Source organism: Onychomys torridus, chromosome 5 (assembly GCF_903995425.1).
Source record: "Onychomys torridus chromosome 5, mOncTor1.1, whole genome shotgun sequence".
Lineage (NCBI taxonomy): Eukaryota > Metazoa > Chordata > Mammalia > Rodentia > Cricetidae > Onychomys > Onychomys torridus.
Genome location: NC_050447.1, coordinates 12,419,620 through 12,441,588, shown reverse-complemented (window position 1 = coordinate 12,441,588; position 21,969 = coordinate 12,419,620). Strand labels below are relative to the sequence as shown.

Below are 21,969 nucleotides of genomic sequence, written 5' to 3'. Positions count from 1 at the left end.
TCAGAGTTTCACGTTTAAGAATGTGAACCTTCCTGTCCTTGCTAACTTCATTAAGCTGTAACTAACTGGGACACCTGTACGTTCAGATTTAAGTGATATATATGCTCTGAAAGTTATAAATACATCTAACAGATTTTGTTCCCCTGGTCCTCAAACACCTGTAGAGATCTGAGAATATGGCATTTAATATAAAAATCTTTTTGTGCTAAAGAGACATGTCAGCTCCTGTATCTCCTCCAATAGATAGATAGATGGCCATGGAAGAACTTCCACCTGGGAGCTTATGGCAAGGCTGGCCATGAAGCGAAATGCTGAGATCCTGTCCAGACTGAATAAGCGGAATACTTGAGGACCGATTGCCCCATACCACAAAGTCAAGATGGGTCAGTCTCCCCAGATCTCTACTCCATTGAAAAAAACTGTCAGATCTTCTGGATCTATCAGCTAAACAAGTGCTGCCTTTGGGGCTTTTGACCTCCCAATGACCTTGGAGAGCTTTGGGATTGCTGCCTAGGTAGCTGGAAAGCTTATTCACTTCTTAAACTTATCCATTTCAGATCTGATGGTGTTGATGACTAGGGTATCAGTTTAACAGCCGCAATCCCAAGATTATATATGCATGCTCTCCAATTACTGATATATATGCCTCATTCACAGACTTCTTGGTACAGGATAGACCCATTTCAGAAAAAACTCCAGAGGTTCAAAGTTTTAATACTGATAAATGAAGCTTTGATAAACTGATAGAACATTGACTACAAAGAGTTCATAAGAGTCCTTAAATGGATTTTTAACCCTTTTGCCATGATGTAAATCCATTCCAGCTGTCTTACAGACACCTACAGGCTCCTGGGAAAAGTTTTGCTAACTGCATCAAGAAATCTGGACTGATGAAAACTAACAATATCCAGACCCCAGCTATTTTCTGAGCATATTTTGTAGATTTGTTGTTTCCGCCTGACCTTCAGAGAAACAGCAGATGACATGGCTTCTGTATTCCTGATTTGGTGTGCCATCTTCCACTAAGCTCCTGGAACACCACTGCTGCAACGTTCTTGATTTCTTTCACCACGTGTGACTCCCGGTTCCCCTTCCCCACTTCACCCCTTGTCAGCTTGAAGAAGCACTGAGAATACGGCGCCCTTGTCCCCCCACTTGCTCCCCAAAATCAACTCTTATAATAATCAAAATGGAGGAGTTTTAATATTCTAATCTGGCCCTTGAAATCCCACCCCCTGGTGCCACCCTGTGTTCTGACATAAAAGCTTCATTCTAAGGAAATCTCTTTCCCTTCCTCTCTCTTTCTCTTCTGCTTTTCCTCCCATGAGGTGTGCACCTACAACTTCTCTCCCTTTCTGTCTTTCTCTTTTCTGTCTTTCTCTTCATCTCTTTATTATAATAAACTCTCCACATGAATGCAGCCTCTGAGTTGTGAATTACTGGCCACCACCATGCCCACATGGCCTGATTCACCATAGCCCACCACTGCATCTGCCCAGCATGTTTCCCTGCACCACAAATGGGATCCCCTTGGGGTCCCCCCACCTACACAATAATTCATAACACAATGGGCTATAGAGATGGCTCAGTGGTTTAGAGCATTGCCTGCTCTTCTAGATGACTTGGATTTAATTCATAGCACCCACATGGCAACTCACAATGGTCGGTAACTCCAGTCCTAGGGAATCCAACTTCTTCTTATTGTGGGTCTGACTCAAGTTTTGATTTTAGAAAATTAGAGGCTTTTTATTACAAAAGACTGACCAGGACAGAATCAGAGCAAGTTCTTTAGGTAAAGCCCTGTCTATTATTAGTGTAAGGGTTTTAAAAGGCAAATTTGGGGACCCAAATTAACTGTTTCTTTCTAGGTGTGGGGAGATTTTGTTTTTTGTTTTTAAAAAGTTTTAATTTATTCTTCTCTCATATTTTATATCTCAATAGCAGTTTCCTCTCCCTTCTCTCCTCCCAGTCCCTCTCACTTCCCCTCCTGACAAGATCCACTCCTTCTTTGTTTCAGAAAGGGGAAGGCATCCCAAGGATCTCAACCAAACATGGCACATCAAGTTACAATAAGACCAAGCACATCTCCTCATGTTAGGACTGGACAAGGCAACCCAGTGGCAGGAAAAGAGTCCCAAAAGCAGGCAAAGGAGTCAGAGACAAATCTGGGTTTTGTAACAGACATCCAGCACCTGCCTCAGTCTCCAAGCAAGCAAGATTTCATACAAAAGTGGAAATTAGCAGTTAGACTGTTTAATCTTGTGAACTGAACCTTGTAAGAATAGCTGAGGCAATGAAATATTTTCCAACAATCAGAAGTTTTAAAAATAGCCCAACTATACTAGGAAGTTGTCTATCTTGGGCTACCTGACAAGGTACATTCAATGTAGAAGCAACTTCCTCATGGCTTATACAAGCTAAAAGCAATTTTGTTTTTAGACGTCTAGCACAGTAAATTATTCTCTAAACATAATGTTCATCATCACACTTTGCTTGCCCTTGTAGGGACCCAGGAAAGCACATAGTGTACAGATGTACATGCAGACAAAAAATTCATACTCATAAAAAATAAAAACAAAAAAAGAATTTGAAGGACAAAGAAAAAAGCTAGAAGTGCCTGGCATGGTGGCACACACTTTTATGCCCAGCCCTGTGGATGCACAGGCTGATCTCTGTGAGTTTCAGGACAGCCTGGTCCACAGAGTGAATTCCAGGAGCTAGGTAGGGAGAAAATACCTCAAACAAAACAAAGCAAAACAAGCAAAGAAGCAAATAAATATGGTAGGAGAGCAAACATGTAACTTTATTTTTGTGTTTGGAGCTGTAGTTTCCAGGAAGGTCGAGGAGAGAATTAGAACAACACTGTGTCCTCAAGCTTCAACCTCTGAACTCCTGGTTAAAGGTATGCCCCAAGCTCACCCCTGCCAGGTGTGTGTGGCCTGGGGATGAGCCCCAAGACCTCTTACATGTTAGGTCAGCCTCTGTGACTTGAGGGATCTCTAGGCTCTATCTATCCCAGCTCTCAGTTCTTCATTACACACAACGACTTCAGATGTAAAATAAGCATCCAGTGATGTTTTATGAGAAACAACTATTTTGACTCACCGGCATGGTTCAAGACATACCTAAGCTCTAGAATTTTAACTCATTTGCAAATAATTTGAACTTAGGTTTTGAAAGTGTAGCCTCCCATAATTAGGTGGTATTATTCTTACAGGTTTACTCAAAGTCTTAATAGTTTTAAAATAGGAAATCATGGTAAAGCAATCTGTCAAATAGCAGTAGTTTAAAAAGTTTGAATTTTGTTTCAAGGGTAAAACTAAGAATTGATAATTTTTTTAAAATAACTTCTTTTTTCATAATGCAAGAAGGAAGTACAAACAAAATTATAAAATGTGGGAGCCCACAACTGACTCAGTTTCCCAGTTTGAATCTGAAGTCTATTCTGAGTCAATAGTGGGCTCCCACAAAAAAACATGCAAAGGACCCATTCCTGGATGCCAGGGCAAAGGGCAGGCCACATGAGCAGATTGTAAACAATGCCAAAAGCATCCTGGGAGAAAAACCAAAAATGAGATCTCTCTGAGCTGTCAGTATCTATAGACAAACACTGTTACTGGCTGCCAGCACAGGAGCATTGCACGGGAAGCAATGGGAAGATGTTTATGTTCTTTCAAATAGGCTCCTCAGCAGGTCGAGGTGATCCCATAAATGTCTGGTCTCTTTGTAGTTTTCTTCACCTTAGTATTCGACCATAGCAAATGCCTCGTGCCCTATTGGTACAAGGAGGCAGCACAGGACAGACAGCTCTTTCAGAAGGAAATGAGATGATGTAATGGAGCTCTGCCTTCCACCTTTGGCTCCCTTGATTCCAGTCATCTGACTCCACTGAAAATTCAGAAGATGAAAAGTTCTCTGCTCACCATTCATTCCTCTGCATCCCTTCAGTTGGTGTTTCTGCACTAGCACTGGGCCCGCTTACTTCAGACCCAAACATGTTTGTCTCAAAGTTTCTTTCAAAGCTCCACTACTCTGGCTGACTGTCTCACCCTGTGACAGGAAGTGAGAGGAACAAAAATGACAGGCAAGCAGAGAAGCTGCTATTGAGAAGATGCATTCAAACAAGGCTACTGTGTCAGGAGACTTACAAACAAAACGAAAGAACTCAAGCAAAACATGAGCTGCCACTAATTAATTATTTACTGCTAACATGGAATGGACACGGACTGTTTATTAAACTGATTTGGGGAGAACAGAGGTTATATACTGTGGTAGCAATTGGCTCCCATAAGCTCACTGGGAGTGGCACTATTAGGAGATTTGGTTTTGTTGGAATGCATATGGCATTGTTGGTGGAAGTGTGTCACTGTGAGGATGGGCTTTGAGGTCTCATATATGTTCAAGCCACATCCAGTGTCTCAGTTCACTTCCTGTCACATCTGGATCAAGATGTAGGATTCTCAGCTCCAGCACCATGTCTGCCTGCTCACTGTCATGTCCCCCTATGATGACGATGGACTAAACCTCTGAAACTATAAGGCACCCCATTAAATGTTTTCCTTTGTAAGAGTTATCATGGTCATGTCTCTTCCCAGCAGTAGAAACCCTAACTAAGACATATGCCCACACATCTCTATCAATGGATGTGATCAGTAGGGGTTCACACCATCTCCAGACTCTGGGCAGATTCTGATGCATTTCAGGTTCAGGCTAAGCAGGCTCCTCTTCACATGCTGTTTCTGACTTTTCCTGGGAAAACACAAAATAAACATCCATTCATGTTAGGCAGGGCATCAATAATGGACTAAAGTCCAACTTGATGAACAAATGAGATTACTAGGATTACTTAAAGATGCCTGAGTAATGAGAGACTTACATGAGCATGGACAACTCAAAGGCAGATATGTCACTGGCAAGCCCACACCAGCATGGGGGAAACCTCACAAAACCCACAGCCCCAGATTTCTCTGAGTAACCTGCATCCAGCTCATCAGATTAGTGTCTTCCAGACATCTCAACTACTCAGCCTCTTCTCCTTAGTGTTTGATACTGCCTGTATTACCTCAGAGAGAAAGGGGTCTGTTAAATCTTGTAAGTTTCAGGGACTTTCTGACACTTGTGAGTGTACATCCTGAGTACTAATGAGCCTCCCTCCAGGATGGAAATGTTTTAGTTTAGAGGATATTGATATGAAATACTCCAACCTTCCTACAGCTCTTACATTCTTTCAAGCCACCTCTTCCAGAACATTCCCTGAGGTTTAGATGGATGACATAGATGTCTGATTATTTTCCTCCATCTCTGATTGAGCATTGGATCAGAATGTCACAATAGTCACTTAGTCTCAGGAGTTCAGGTGGTTATGAGGCTTTGTGGTACACCACTGTAAAGAGGAAGTTTCCTCCCATGGCAGATTGTAGTTGACAGAAGCAGTGACCTATGGGCATAAGCACAAATATGCAGGAGACAGTTTGATAAGGTCACACCCACTCCACAAAACAACAGAAGTTGTTTGCCCACTGAGGCCTGGGACTGCTCACCCACATGCTTCCCCTGGCTTACAGCAGCATATACAAATTCCTTTCTGTGAAGTAGGCCTAACATCCAGTCACAAAGTTGTTGTTTGTAGTTACAGTGTCATGCCACCATGCCACTAGAAGGCATCTTGCCTGGCACATAGCCAAGCAGCCAGCATGGAGTCTCTGGGCACTCTCCAGCTCCATCACAGTTTTGCTTCTTTGTATCCTGCAAGCAAAGCCTTTGTCATCTTCAGCAATTGGGTTTTACCATCTAGTTCTGGTGTAGACATCATAGAAATGACAACAGTCTTTATTGTTTGGGAGCCTCTGGGACCTCCCTTACCATAGCTCTGGTACTGCACATTCATCCAGCATGTTAACTCTTAAAAGGTGTGCCTTTTAATTTGAATGCCTTAATTTTTATGTTAGTTGTACTTCTGGGTCCCTTTAAATATTTGTTAAGAATTTCAATTGTGAGCACTATATAAAGAAATCTTTTAACAGTGTAGACTGGATTTCTGAAGACTTACCATCATCCATTCCAAACAAATGCATTTGATCTCAGACAATCAAGGGATACTATAAAAGTCTTGCACAGTCAACAGTAATGAAAGAGCTCATCGATTCCATCAATTGTTCCATCAGAAGAGCCATGGTGGGTATAGCAGCATGGACGCCAGCAACTACTTCATTAACTCATTAAGCCAGTATGATTCCCCAGGCACTAGTTGGCTGTACAGGTTGTGGAAGAACTTCAAGCTAGAAGAATAATCTATACATTTCCTATGTGCTTGATGGTTTCTGTAAATTCATCATAGCCCCAAGCAGTCTGCATGGTCGTTACCCCACCCTACCCGGAGTATATAAATTTTCAGGCCCCTATTTCCTCAAGCATCCATGGCTCTTTTCACACTTTGTACCCTCAGGGAAAACAGTACTATGCACGGTGTGTCCCAGCAACACAGCCACCTCGGAATGTTCTCTTGCCACACAGCTGAACAACCTGATTTCCATACCACACTGACAATCCCATCTGAAAGCAAATATTCAATTTACACAAACTGACATATTCTCCCACAAAGTTCTCATGTATGAAATGCTGGATGGCTTACTCACAGTGTTCACATATTAATAATGGCTTACAGGCTTGTGCCACATGTCTATAATCTTAGCATTCAGCAATATGGAGGGGTGTAGCCTACATATAATAGGCTTTCCAACACTAACCTGCTGTTGAACTCTCTTCCTCTATAACACTGTCCAGCTCCCCTTGAGGCAATGCCTCTGCCTGCCAAAGGAATGCTGTGGGCAAGGTGTTTCCTCCCCTCCTTAGCAATGCAGTGCTAACTGCTTTTGAGGGCAATATGCAAACAGCCTCCATCTGGTCATGAGACCTTCTGGCTCCTGAGCACATCTGGTAATAGTGATGAGAAATACTATGCATATGTTCATCACTGCTTACCTGTCCCTACTTTGATTCCGAGCTATAGAGAATAAAAACATCACAAATGCAAATTAAGGCACTCTTGAGCAACATAACCTTGAGCCCCCTTGGTTCAGTTGAATCTCAAATACAACAGTTATCTGGCACTGGTCACTGATGGATATTAATATGTGGTTCTTGAAGCAGAGCTATATCTGAAGCATATGCAATCTATTGAGGAACACCAGAGAGGTATGAGGTTTTTAATTTTACAAGGAGCCTACTCATGTATGCCTGGGTACTCATGTGTCAAACCCAAAGCAAAAGAGGAGAGCTTATGCACTTATTGTGCAAGATGATAAAAGCATCAGGGATTAACATGTTACAGAAATGATATGCCTCTGTAGTGAGGAGGAACCACTTTACATTAGAGATTAATTAAGTAGAAGCTCTTTAATAGCATTTGTCTGGCTGGGCTAATGCCCAAGAAGAGTTGACCATGAACAAAAGACCTCCTAGCATACAAACACTTTAGGATTGTGTCTTCTACAAGCACTGTCATCCTTAAATCTGTTTTGGTTCCTGGTCCTAGATCATACTTCAGTCTAAACAGAGACAGGAGACTGCAAGTCTGGCCACCTAGGCAGACAGGAGATGTACACAGCACAGATCTTATATATTGCCAGAATTACTTTAAGCATACCAGTGTTGTTCTTCAAAAAAAATTTTTTCTTTTTTTGGAATAGTTGTTACCAAGGGTCATCTTGTCTACCTGGAAGAATTATGATATTCTGATCAGAGGACAGAAGACTTAATGACCGTTGTGACCCCATTTTGCCCCCCCCCCAGTGCTGCTCTTTAGATATATGTCTTTGGGAATGGTCATCAGGGTCTAACGGCTGTCAACTCTGCTACATAGACATTCATGTTCTCACATCCTAAATCCCTTATTCCTAACAGGTCTAGTTAGCACACTAATCTTTGGTGTATTGGGGGGGGGGGAGCAGTTTTCCCTTAGCTAAATTCTACTTGTATGACTTATTGTCTCCTAAGCATATCTGTTAGTATGTTCTTTCTACTACCAGTTTTATTACTTTGAGTTCCTTCCTTCCTTCCTTTCTCCCTCCCTCCCTCCTTCCCTCCCTCCCTCCCTCCCTTCCTTCCTTCTTCCTTCCTTCCTCCCTTTCTTTCTGGTGTTTCAAGACAGGGTTTCTTTCTGTGTGTAACCCTATCTATCCTAGAACTCACTCTGTAAACCAGACTGGCCTGAAAAACTCAGAACTCAGAGATCCACATGCATCTGCCTCCTGAGTGCTGGGATTAAAGGTCTGTGCCATGAATGCCAGGCAAGTTTCTTTTTCATCAAAAGTACAAAAATAAGAATTCTATGACCTTCACCATATAAAAAATATTGTTGTTGGCTGCCAGCACAAGGAACAGTGTCCAGAAAGCATTAGAAAGGTATTTGTGCTGTTTTGAACAGGCTCATTAGCAGGAAGAAGTGAGCCATTAAATGTCTGGTCTCCTTGTAATCTTTGGACCACAGTATTCAGCCATTGCAAATGACTCCTGCATAAGGAGACACCACAAGACAGCTAACCCTTTTGGATAGGAAGAGAGAAGATGTACATGACCCCTGCCTTAAGCTCTTGGCCCTTCCTCCTTTCCAGTCTTCTCTTTGGATGATTCGAAGATGAAAAGTTCTCTGCTAGCTGCGCCCCTGCATTCCTAAGTTCCTGCATTAGCCCAGGGATTTGTACAGCTTAAAAGTAAAGGGGTTGTGGAGGCACATCTAACCTCATTTCCTTGGTGATTTCTAACACTTTAGACCAAGAGTTGATAATTTTCATCAGGAAGAATACGTGTAGAATACGAACCTATTCCCTACAAGATACTTAGGGATTTTAACAAGATACTTAGGGATTTTAAACAAGCCATCTTGTCTTACAGACTTATGTATCCATGTATGATGGGATTGATGAAAGGGATAGCTGAAACAGAGGAACTGATCCCTAGGACTGTGGCAAGCTGGCCACGAGCAGCAGTTTGAATGTAATTAGCCCCATAATCTCATAGGGAGTGGCACTACTAGGTGTGGCTTTGTTGGAATGGATATGGCCTTGTTGGAAGAAGTGTGTCACTATGGGGATGGGCTTTGAGGTTTCTTATGTTCAGGATATCAGCTAGTGTCTCAGTCCACTTCCTGTTGCCTTCTGATGAAGATGTAGCTAGCACCATGTCTGTCTGCAAGTTGCATGTCCCATGCCACGATGATAATGGACTGAACCTCTAAGCAGTAAGCCTCCACCCCCAATTAAATGTTTTCCTTTATACAAGTTTCCATAAGTATAATGTCTCCTCCGAGCACTAGAAACCCTAACTAAGACACCAGGACTTGTGCTGAACCTGCTGAATCCCTTCATTTCAGGACTTGGTGGCATGAAGAGACTGTGTCTCCATCTGGCCCCGGAGAGATGTTATTAGAAATGCTGTCCTTTGACAACGCTAGCAGAGAATGTCAATGGGCTCTACACTCAGTTCAAACAGCGAAGGACACCTGAAAAGATAACATGGAGCCTGCAGTGACTCTGGGTCTCCAAGCCTTCTTCCACTAACTGAGAGAGGATATTTGTGTTCTTGGGACTCCTTACATTATGCCTGTGGTCTACCTTTGTGCTGCAGGATATTTGTACACTGTGGGAAGATGTGTCATGTCATTGTGATTGGTTTAATAAAAAAGGTGAACAGCCAATAGCTAGGCAGGAGAGGTTAGGCGGGACTTCCAGGAAGAGAGAGAAACTGAGGATGAACTGGGCATATGGTTTTCACCAGTGAGACAAGGAGGGAGTAGAACATATGGAATGTAGGAGAGGTAAAGAGCCACATGGCAAAAAATAGATCAATAGAACCCGGTTAATTTAGGTTAAAGAGCTAGTTTTGAACAAGCCTAAGCTAAGGCCATTCATAGTAAGTCTCTGTGTCATTTTGGGGGCGCTGGTGGTCCAAATAAAGTCAATTGAGAAAGCTTGCCACACTTTGTTTCTGCTCTACCAAACCTGGATACATTTGCTCTTGTTTCTTCTTTCATTTATAAAGACACAGATGGTACAACTTCCTACGTTCTTTAGCTGACTGTATTCAGTATGAAAAACTACGGTCAGCTGAACTTAGCAGCATCAGCCATGTGGTCCCCTCTTTAGAGTCATGAAGAACATATGTTATCAGTAAGATAAAGGTATCTTGGGATCTTCCTTGGTGGTTAAAGAAGCTGCTTTAAGGAAAACAAGGCCAGGCCAAGGCCAAGCATGTGGCAGGGGGTCCCTGCTACGAAGTCCAGAGAGGCCATTGAGTGAAGCTGTGAAAGTGAAGCCTGGAATGTGTGGGAGATCCTAAGATGTTGGGAATGCCAAAGCCATGGATACCTGCCAAGGAGAGCTGCATACAGGGAGTGGAACCAACCCAAGAGAGAAAAGTGTGCTGCAGTTAACAAAGCTGAAAGGGTGGAGTCATCTGACCCCTTTGCCATCAGTTATAGTATTTGGAGTTTTCCTTGCTGGGTTTTGGTCCTGCTGTCCTCCCTTTTGGAATGGTAATGTGTATTCTCTGACATTTTATGGTGGAAGTATGACTTGCTTTGTGATTTCATAGGGGATTAGTAAAGAGATTGCCTGGAGTCTCAGGAGAGACTCCAGTGGCTGAAAGACCATGGGGATTTTTGAAATTGGACTAAACGTATCTTGCATTATGACAGCCACAGCCTATACGGGCCATGAAGTGGAATGTGGTGGTTTGAGTCAGAGTGGTCCCCGTGGGCTCATATATTTGAATACTTGGGAAGTTGCTGGAGCTGTTTGGAGCCTTGCTGCGGAGATGTGCCACTGGCAGCTGGTTTCGTAGTTTCAAAGGCGCACAGCATTCTCAGTTAACTCTTCGTCTTGTGGTTGTCTCAAGATGAGCTCCAAGCTACTGCGCCAGCATCACCCCTGCCTGGCTGCTGCCATGTTCCCTGCCATGATGGTCATGAACTCACTCTCTGCAACTGTACGCCCCAATAAGCTGTTTCTTCTATAAGTCTCACTGCAGTAATAGAAATGCAATCAAGCCAATATTCCTTCAATAAAAAGGAGGTAGAGAAGGCTACTGGAACTTCACCTGAGTGTCCAGTCACTCTTCCCAGCTGCTTGCATGCTATTAGGCTCTAATTCATGTGGCCTCAAGATATTCTAGAGAAACTAGGGGGTACAGGGTTTTTACCTAAGAACAGGAAGGGGTGTGTGTGTGTGTTACAAAGAGGCTGCTATATGTACTGGGTAAAGCCTCCCCCACCCAAAAAGACAGTGCTTAACACCTCCTTATTGTTTTACAACAAATGTTTCACAACAAATGGTAGATTTGTTAATGTTCTTATTGCTGTTATGTCTCATGATATTTACTTTTTTTCCTTTTTTTTTTTTTTTTTTTTGGTTTTTGAAGACAAGCTTTCTCTATCACTCTGTGGATCAGACCAAGTACTGGCCTTGACCTCACAGAGATCTACCTGCCTCTGCCTCCCAAGTGCTGGATTAAAGGTATGTGCAACAACCACATGGATACTTTTCTTAATAAAGAGAAATTTGTATATAAAGGTTAAGATGGCTAGATATAATTACAGATGTTTAGCTGTCTGAGTATTCCCTTAATTTTGGTTTTTGTTTACAAAACTGTTACCCCATTCAAGGTCATCATTATCTCTTAAGCTCTTGCTGAAATGTAAGCATTCCCCCCTCTCAGGCTCTGTAAGACCCTGACAGGAGAGGAGGTTAAAAAGCTGTAAGATTCCAAGCAGAGAAAGTCTGTTTAAAACTTCAACAAAAAAATGTTATTTAGCAAAATAAACAAAAAGAAATAATAAATATATTTTTCATATGACTCATTCTCTCATACCTATATGGCTGGCCTCAAACTCACAGAGATCCATCTGCCTCTGCCTCCCAAGTGCTAGGATTAAAGGCGTGTGCCACCTCACCTGGCTTGAGGTAAGTTTTTGCTAAAAAGGACTTTCAAAAAGAGCATTTGGGATAGAGATGGATTTGGTATGGTAAAACAATTTTGTCCTAAAAAAGAAAGCTAACAGAGGAAAACAAAGTCCAAGAAGCTTAAAGCCAAGCAACAAGTCTGAGTAAGTTCCCCAAGGTTACAGCAGATGGGTCTCACAGATGATTTACATTTGAGGATTAAGACCTGTAGTTTCCTAATGTTATGATGATCCAGTCACAGTAACAAAAACCGATTTTAAAATGTATGTCAAATCAAGCTAATCACTATGTCTTTCATAACTTTGTTAAGCTTTATCCATATTTTTAAAAAGTCATAACAAATGTTATGGTAAAGATTAGTTGCACACCTTTTTATTATGATAAATATCTCCTCATGAAAACTAATCTTGCAGTTCTCTCTTGTAAGTATATGCTTTGTGATAAAATAAGCTACCTAATATAAAACATTGATTAAATTAACTTAAATCTTATAAAAACATATACGATAGAAAAATTAAGGGAGGTTGTTCCCAGTTACTATGAACTGTATTTATGGTTTAATGTTTATTTGGTACTAAAAGAGCTTTAACTCAAAAATGGTAATTTGTTGTGGAATATTCATTTACACTGTGTGGAGATATGTCCTTGTGACTGTGTTTAATAAAAACTAAATGGCCAATAGCTAGGTGGGATTTTTCAAGGGAAAAAGAAGAAGGAGGAGTTGCCAGTGAAGGAAGCATGACATGTAGGAGATGAAGTCACAAGCCATGAACTACAATGGCAGCATGTAAATTAATAGAAATTGGTCAATTTAAGTTACAAGAGCCAGTTAGAAAGAAGCCTAAGCTATTGGCTAAGATTTTATAATTAATAGTAAGTCTCCAAGTTATTATTGGGGAACTGACCGTCCAATGAAATAGTTCAACTAAAATAATTTTTAAGGCTCAACATCTTAACAAGGATAATTTATAAAATCCTAATCTTGTAAGAGTTACTAATTCATTGTAAAACAAAGATAATTAAAATATAAAAGTTAATGATCATTTCATAAATCATCAGATGTCTTTAATGGGCCCAGAATTGTTTATAGTTATGTTAAATACAGATGTAATTCAATTACAGAGACAAGATTGGAGGGAGAGACCAATTTTTATCTCCCTATATATAGTCTCCTGTATATGTTTTCATATTTAAGCTTAAAGTAAACTATTCCTCTTTTTAAATCCACTGTTTGGATAAAGCTTTGCACACTTCACCCCTTGAGTGAGCCAGCCTCTACCTATTTCATTGATGGGTAGCAGTCATAGAAGGGCAGTCAAGGCTGAACCATCCATAGAGATTTTTCAATCTGCCTTTTTATCAACACCGCAAAATGAGCTATATGCTCTACAGATATTGCTAAAGCATGTTTCAACCCACTTAATCCTGTGACTGATTCCTAACATGTTACAGTTATCACTTTTAGAAATGGCTATTATTAGGCAAAGTGAAAACACCCCTAACTCTTTGCTATTTTTTCTGGCTCAACAATTTATCATATCTGTCCTATAAACAGGGAATTATACTTGTGCAAAACTTAAGGAGAGCAATCTGAATGCTTTTTATGCTAATGTGACTTTAAAAGTAGACATACTTGGACCCTCTTACTCTTAATCAGCAACATTTTTAGGTTAAACTGGCGATAGATACCATGAACAAAATCTCCTTTTGTGTTCAGGAGGGACATCTGTTCATCATCTACTTTAAAACACCTGGTTGGATTGTCAGCACACTATGATGACTATGTTAATGTCACCAGGTAAATGGCAGCTGAATCCATAATTGAGACAGATGGTTGACAACCCCCTGTACAGTGTAAACATGAGTGACAGCTAACATCACGAGGAACATGGTTTTCAGTGTGACAGCTCTTCCATTTCCAGGCATACATGACAATGTCACTAAACAGGGTGATTTGGTTATGATATTTAATCCAGCCTCACCCATTTTGCTTTTGATGTGTATATACTAACTATGTCGCCCTAACTATACTGTAGAAAGAAATAGTCTTTACTTTCAGATAAAACTTTGCCTTCTGGATGGGCCTGTTATTTAATCGACCAGACTTTTGGGCACTGTTAGCCAGTCTTGGGATATTGTTCTACAAGCAGAATTCCTGCACTCTTGCCATTTCTAGATAACACACCCAGAGCTGCTGGAAGTTTGCGATCAATGTGCTGTAACAAACTGTGGTTACTAAGGAGGAAGCAAACCGCAGGCACGGCCTCAGTTCTGCTTCCAGCACCAGGACTGACAGTGTCTTCAGCGTGACATCTCCCACCTAGTTTGTGTCTTCAGCAAAACTGCCACTGCCGTGGCTACTGTCTTTGGAGAATTAAATGCAAAAATGAAGGAACTTTGAACAGCTTCTACAAAACCTGAGCTGCCATTAAATATTTACTGCTAAAAGATACAGTCCTGGCATGTGTTCTTCAATATTACAAGTGACTCTCACTTGGTCCCACAACAGTTGGATCAACTTTTGAGAGATCAATGTAATAATGACCTTCTCTTGGTGGAGCATGAGCAGCTATTATAGCTTTGGTTTAATCTAACCTGTGTTTTCAATGCTCCATGAAATCCAATTTTATCTCACTCATCAATATAAACTTTATGTTGTTCTTAATGAGTTCACAGGGAAAGGGTGACATGTAGACTGAATATAATAAGACTTCCCTGCTTGTTTGCTCCCCTGGGATGAAGGGGTCTGCTTGCCTTAGGCAAATTCCCCCACCCCCATTAGCAATGCAGCTTAGAGCATTCAAAGGCATTAAGCAAACAGCTCTCATTTAGCCAAGAGGTCTGAGCACATCTGGTGACAGTGATGGGAAATACTGTCTGTGTTTTTCATTGCTTCTCTGTCCCTGCTTAGAACTCTGAGCTATCTAGAATAAAAGCATCACAGAATGTCAGCAAAGGGACTCTTGAGCAGCTTAGCTTTGAGTTTCTTGGTTCTGTTTAATCTTGAATTGCATGGGCACTGGGCACTGGGCACTGGGCACTGGGCACTGGGCACTGGGCACTGGGCACTGGCAGGTCTCAACAGAGAAAGAACATGAATATTAGAATAGCTTCAATTACAATATAAATACCAAACAGTGGGGCTTTAGATAGATACCTTTATTAAAAATAACCACTAGGATTTTTTTTTTCTGTGACAGGGTTTCTCTGTATAGCCCTGGGTGTCCTGGCACTTATTTGTAGACCAGGCTGGCCTGGAACTCAGCAATCCACCTGCTTTTGCCTCCTGAGTGCTGGGGTTAAAGGCATGCACTACCACCACTGGTGGAATTATTTTTGGGGTGGGGAGCTGAAATTGCCCAATCACACATTCTAAATTTGGTGCAATTTCTTGCATGGCTGCTTATATCCACAATAATTGAATACCATGCATAAATGTTCAATGAAAACAAAAATGTCATGTAGGAAACTTAAAAAATTTATGTAGTGTATGTGTTTGCCAGTGTGTGTTACATGCATGCCCATACCATGATGTACATGTAGAGGAGTAGTTCTCTCCTTATACCACATGGGTCCTAAGGATTGAACTCAGGTAGTCAGCCTTGGTAGCAAATGCCTTAACCCCATTGGACATCACTGGCCTAGAGACAAGCAACACAAACTTTGTAAGTAAACTTTAACTGAGTACATGCCCAGCTATATAAATGCTATCACTTCAAATGCATTTTCTTTATTTTTCATTTTTATTTATGTAGTGTGTGCACAGGAGTGAGAGCATGCATGTATGCATGTATAAATTAAAAGGCAGCTTTTGTGATTTGCTTCTGTCACATGGGTCCAGGGGATTAACTTATGTGGTCAACCTTCATAGCAAGCACCTTACCTGATGAGCTAGCTCAATAGCCCTGATTCTTTAAGTGATTTGGTATTTGCTAATATATAAGTGTGGCTAAATGCCTATTCTAAAACCTTTATATTTATAGAATAACAAATATGAATCCTGATACAGTTATGTACATATGAAGCATATTTTTCTACACCAGAAACCTGTACTTTATCACTTTTGTTGTTTTATCCTGACAGACAGATTAGACCCATTTGTTAGAACCCAGACCAAACACTGCATCAGCCATTCCCATTTGCAGCTGTATTTTTCTCCATCCTAATAGCCGATTCTACATACAGGACCAAGGCTATGGTCTTCAAGCTATTGGAAACTATCAGTGATACAACCAGTATGGTGCATATACATTAACTAAAAGGGCCTCACCTCACCCAAGTTCTAAATTCACACATCCATTTCCTGGAATGCAACACCCCTACCACCCCCACCACTCCTACCCCCACCCCCACCCCCACCTGAGAATCAGAGGCTCCTCATCAACCACTTACCATAGAGTTCTGAGTCACAGTCCTCTGCTCTGATGCTCAGACTAGCTTTAGAGCCCTACACTGCATTGAACTTGTGCACCAGCACCCAAACGGAGGAAGATAAAAAGCAAGTAACCCTGTATGAACTGGCAAATTATCTGTTGTACCTTTCCTCTCACATCTGTATGTACTCTGTGTATAATCTCACAGTTTGAGGTCTGAATTATTCTTCTGGGTATTTTCTGGCTTTTACTTAGTGAATCCCCCATCTGTATGAGTTTTTAATGACTGTGACAATGTTTCATGTTAGAAAACCTTCTCACAGTCATTAAATTCATAGGGTTACTAGCCTCTTTGTATATCTTGAAGTCAACTGAGGCTTCACTAATTATACAACCTTTCTTACAGCCCTTAAATTCATATGACATTTCATATGAATGAGTTGCTATTGCAGAAAGAAGCTACTTGGGTAGAAATTCTTCCTATATTTTACAGTCCTGGTATGTTGCAACGGTATGTGGTCCCTAGAGTTAGACCTGCCTTGTTGAAGAACATTTTCAAGCATTCTTGATGTCCATCAGTCTCACCAGCATATTCTCTAATTTCAAGTAAAGACTAGCAGTAGATAGCAGGCTTTATGCATTACCTAGTTTCCCATATGAGTCACTCATAGAGAGAGAGGCCAGAGAGAGAGAAAACAAATGTTTCATGCATTCTTTCTGTTCCCAGAGTTTACCTACCTGAGTTTAGTGAAATGCACAGGGGGCTGATTTAAACTACAAACTTTTCCTATGATACTTATTCTCTTAGGGTTTCTCGCTTGAATGAAATCTGATTTTGAGAGAGAAGTGACTCCCATGGAGAAGCTTTTCTGCATTGTTTATAATAATAAGGATCCTTACCTCTATGAGTTGCCTGATGTCGACTGAGTTTTGACTTGCTGTAGAAGGCTTTCCAGCACTCTTTACATTCATAAGGCTTCTCCCCTGTGTGAGTTCGCTGATGTAGAGTGAGGTTTGACTTGTTGTAGAAAGCATTCTTGCACACTTTACATTCATAGGGCTTCTCACCGGTATGAATTCTCTGGTGTGCAGTAAGGTTTGATTTCTGCCAAAAAGCTTTCTTGCACTCGCCACATTCATAGGGCTTCTCACCCGAATGGGTTCTCTGATGTCGAGTGAGGTGGGACTTGTAGAAGAAGGCTTTCCTGCACTCTTTACATCCATAAGGCTTCTCCCCTGTGTGAGTTCGCTGATGTAACGTTAGAAGCCACTTACGGCGGAAGGCTTTCTTACATTCTCCACATCCATAGGGCTTCTCTCCTGTGTGGATTCTCTGGTGTTGGATGAGATGGCATTTATGGTAGAAGGCTTTCGGGCATGCTTCACACCCATAGGGCTTCTCCCCTGTGTGAGTTTTCTGATGCCGGAAGAGGTGTGACTTGTGGTAAAAACCCTTCCTGCATTCTTTGCACTCATAGGTCTTCTCTTTAGTTTGAGTTCTCTGCTGTTCTGTGAGCGCCGACTTATCGTGGGAAACTTCACAACAGTCCCTACATTCATAGCGTTTCCCACGTGTGTGACTCTTCTTGTGCTGTGGCCTGTGGCAGTGTGTTTTGACACACGAATCTGTTTTTTCCCCTTGCTGGATTTTCCCTTGAACCTTTAGTTGTGCCTTAAGAAAGAATAATTTTTTTTATTCATTGTACACATTGTCCTAACATGACTTCCTAGTGTTTTGTGATGTGTGACTTTTTTCACATGAAAGCTCATGAACAGTATAGTTATAGAATTTTTCATCTGTGTACTTTTATTATTTGCTGATTTTTCATCTGATGTGTTTCATCCTAAACGAACTGTGTCTTGAGCAATAAGTGCTATTTAATGAAGGATTTCAAAATTTCCCTGAGATAACTAGAGGTCTCTTGAATATGGCATTCCTTTATTGAATATTACCTTTGTACAGAAAGATAGTCCTAGTGGGATATTTTGAATACAGCAGGATGCTCTTTTACTCTTGTTATAGAGACTAAGATGTATAGAATGTGGGAGGAGTTTCTCAGTTACATCACTGGGTTCTTCCCCAGCCTGAATGGTTTAGGGCTCAGCATAGAGGAGTAGTGCTTTCTGACCTGAGAGAGATGAAAAGGAAACCTCCCAAACATCCCCACTCTTCTTGTTCAGATGAAAAGCTGTCTGAGTCCGCATTAAAAATTGCACTTACTTCAGCTATCTTTTTATCTGATATATTGGTGCTGGTGGTTCTCACTTCACACCACTGTCTCTCTTCATTTTCTTGGATGGTCTCAACTGGGACACACACTTTTAGGACATCTAAAATAATATGAAAAATATCATCCACAAATAAACATGCAGTTTATTAATTTAAACATATAGTGCCTTAGTTTCCTCATGTAAAATTTATAGCAACATTGGCTAGGACGATTTATTCTTTCATTTGTTTGTTTTGAGACAGGGTCTTTCTGTGTAGCCCTGGCTGTCCTGGAACTCCTGGAGCTCATAGAGATCTGCCTGCCTCTGCCTCTCAAGTGCTGGGCTTAAAGGTGTGCACCACCACCACCTGGCTGACAATTTATTCTTAAATAAATTAGTATAACTGGCTGGGGGGATGGCTCAGTGGCTTAATCAAGTGCTGGTCATGTATGCGTGAGAACTGGAGTTCAGATTCCATAATCCAGGTAGGCTAGATTAAATGTTGGTAATTCTAGGCTCAGAAAGCAGAGACAAGAGAACCCTAGGAGGAGCTGGCAAGAGAATTTAATGGATAAATTGGAAGCGCAATTAAGGATATTCTGGGTATCAAACTCAGGCCTCCACAATGAGACTTGTCGATCGCTACACACCTTCAGCACCTCGAGTATTTTCCTCAGTGCTTCTGCACTTTCGGTTCCCATACCTGTTCATGTGAAAGAGAAACACAAACAACCACCCTCTGCATAGGAACTGTCAGTGTCCATGGCCTCCCTAATGTGTAATGATTCATTATCAGGTTCCTAGAGTATGAGATATCTGCTTTTAGAATTCAAGAGATGTGGTTATATGCAACCAATTTCTTCTCCGAGGCCAGTCTGCTATTACAGAGAAAACCATGCTGCTTGATTCAGTGGTCAGAACCACTGTTATCACCTGTGCTGAGAAATGCTAATCTCTGCAAATTTTAGGTCTATCTATAGTTGTAACTTTGGTTCTCCTACCCTCAAAAGGAGAGCTCACCAATAAAGCTAGCCTCTCCAGGTTTTCTTTTTTTTATTTTGTTGTTGTTATTATTGTTGTTGTTTCCCTCTGTCTGTCTGTCTGTCTATCTCCTCTATCTCTGTCTCTCGCTGTGTGTGTGTGTGTGTGTGTGTGTGTGTGTGTGTGTGTATGTATGTGTTCGCATGGAGGAGTCAAAAGAGGTCAGAAGACATCTGACCCTAAACGTGGAATTACAGATGGTTATGAGCCACCTGATGTGGGTGCTGGGAATCGAATTCAGGCTCCCTAGAAGAGGAGTACGTGATCTGAACCACCAGCCATTTCTGCATCCCGTTTCCCCTGTCCTGCCACCTGTTTTATGATCCCACCGTGCTCCTCCTTTCCTGTGAATACATCTTCTCCTTTACTCTGACTCTTATCATTGACATCATAGCATGGCTAATCTTCAAATTTTTCATCTTATTCTTGAGACTCTGTTCTTCTCTTTCCTCATTTTCTTATAACTATGATCAAGTCTTTTTAACCCATAATTTCCAAATAGTACCACAAGTTTCATCAGAATCACTATCAAATGTTTATAACTTACTTTTAGTTTTTTTTTAATCACTTTATTTATCTTAGGAGAGTGTGGGCACATGCATGTCATAGTGTGGAAGCCCACAAAGGTTTCCTAGTAAGATCTGAGCTTGCTTTACCCAGCAGGGCTGCATTAGGGGATGGCTTGACCATGTGCATGGTAACCAGGTGTTTGGGATGGTCTGCACTTGGCTGTGCTGGGGAGAGGTCTTTTACTCCACCCCTTGACATTCCTTTAAAAAGCCCTTTAGTGGAGACAGAAGGGGCTGATGGGTTCAGACCCAGGCCTTCATGAAGGTATCCAGGGTTTTCTGTCTGTCTCTCTATATATACTTCTATCTACAAATTTCTCATTTCTCCCTGCTCAAGAATATCCTGGGGGAGTAAGAGGGAGCTGATCTCCCTCAAATGTGCCAGAAACAGGGAACAGGGACTTGGTGAAAGCTTGGGGAGAAAGCCCCACAGGAAGCAGTTGGACCTGTCTGGTTTTGTAGTAAAAGTGAAGGTGGGGGATTTTATTCTTGGGAAGAAAAACTAGGGGCTGAAAGGTGCCGGGTAAGGCTGCAGCCTAGAGATATTTCTCTAGTAAGGTTTCTTTCTTTCTCTCTCTTAACTTCTATCTATAAAAATTAAGGAAGGTAGAATCTAGAAATACAGTGTGAGAAAAATTTTGAATAAGAACAGGATCTCCTTAGTGTTAAAATGGGCATGAAAATGGTAAGCAAGTCTTCAAAGAGTCACTTGTAGAAAGATTTAAAAATAGAAGGTTAAGGTGGAACTACAACAAGTACACCCTTTTAGAAAGAAGGGAACTATTTCTAACTGTATCCAACTTTGTTCAGATATAGGGCCATCGTACAATCAAGGGATAGTCCTGGCTGTGGCATTACAGGGAAAAGCAGTCAAGGATGTTCTGTACCAGCAAAGACATTCTGATTCCAGGCAAAAGAGAGTTGCCAGGCCCCCAGAAGTTGTTTTGGGTGTGGTCAGATGGGACACCATGTCAGCAGATGTCCTGGCAAGAGAAACAGTGTGAGAGTGGATAGAGAATCTGGGATATGCCTGAGATATAAAGGAGGAAGCGAAGTTCTACCAAGGATGGATAGCCAGGAGAATCCATTTCAGGGAAATGGGTGAAGGTGCAAGCCCCAGGCCCTGACGAAATAGACCTGTGGGGTAACTCTGCTATCAATCTTCCAGCAAAGAATATATTCCTGACCTCTATAGAGCAACCCCAGGCAGTGCTGAGTTGGAGCTCAGCTCTTCCATCTATGCAGTTTTGACCCTGAATGCAGGCACCCCCTATAGGCATTTATGGATCTCTGCCACAGGGCTCTGTAGGGTTGATACTGGGAAGAAGTAGTAGTACCATTCAGAGAAACTTTGTTGCTCCTGGAGTAATTGATGCTGATTATGTGAGAGAAATAACAGCGATGACTCATTCACCTAAGGGAATTTTAGTAATAAAGACAGGTCAGAGACTTGCACAGTTAATTTTACTTCCTCAGATACAAACAAAAAATCCAGTCAAAAGAGATTAAGAGAGGAGAAGCTGGATTTGGTTCCGCAGATGCCTATAGGCTACAAGCCATAGGTCCACAACATCCAGAACTCAGTTCAATTATAAATGGAAAAGGTTTCTTGGGTCCTCTAGATACAGGCACAGATTTGTCTGTTATAACCGCTAGTCAGTGGCCTTCTGTGTGGAAAAAAATGAAGCTATCCCACAGCTGCAAGGGACTGGTCAAACCCAGTGTCCCGGACAGAGCAGCCATGAGCTCTCCTGGAGAGACGAGGAGGGCTTTTCTGCCATACATTGTCCCTCCTTCGCCTGTAAATTTATGGGGCTC

The 21,969-nt window shown here is 41.6% G+C and overlaps 1 protein-coding gene across 3 annotated transcripts in view; it reads right to left on the bottom strand.

The window, feature by feature from the left end:
* Positions 1–4,571: 4,571 nt before the first annotated feature.
* Positions 4,572–21,969, bottom strand: part of LOC118584844 (zinc finger protein 25-like) — a 40,104-nt gene continuing 22,706 nt past the window's right edge. For 2 of the 3 annotated variants that reach the window (XM_036189166.1, XM_036189169.1), the window contains 4 exons: positions 18,552–18,661; positions 17,231–18,002; positions 5,222–5,437; positions 4,572–4,749 (listed from right to left, as the gene is read on the bottom strand). In XM_036189166.1, coding sequence (XP_036045059.1) covers positions 5,361–5,437; positions 17,231–18,002; positions 18,552–18,661 — 959 coding nt within the window. In that variant the 3' untranslated portion in view covers positions 4,572–4,749; positions 5,222–5,360. The remainder of the gene's footprint in view (positions 4,750–5,221; positions 5,438–17,230; positions 18,003–18,551; positions 18,662–21,969) is intronic. The other variant, XM_036189168.1, reaches the window with a different exon arrangement.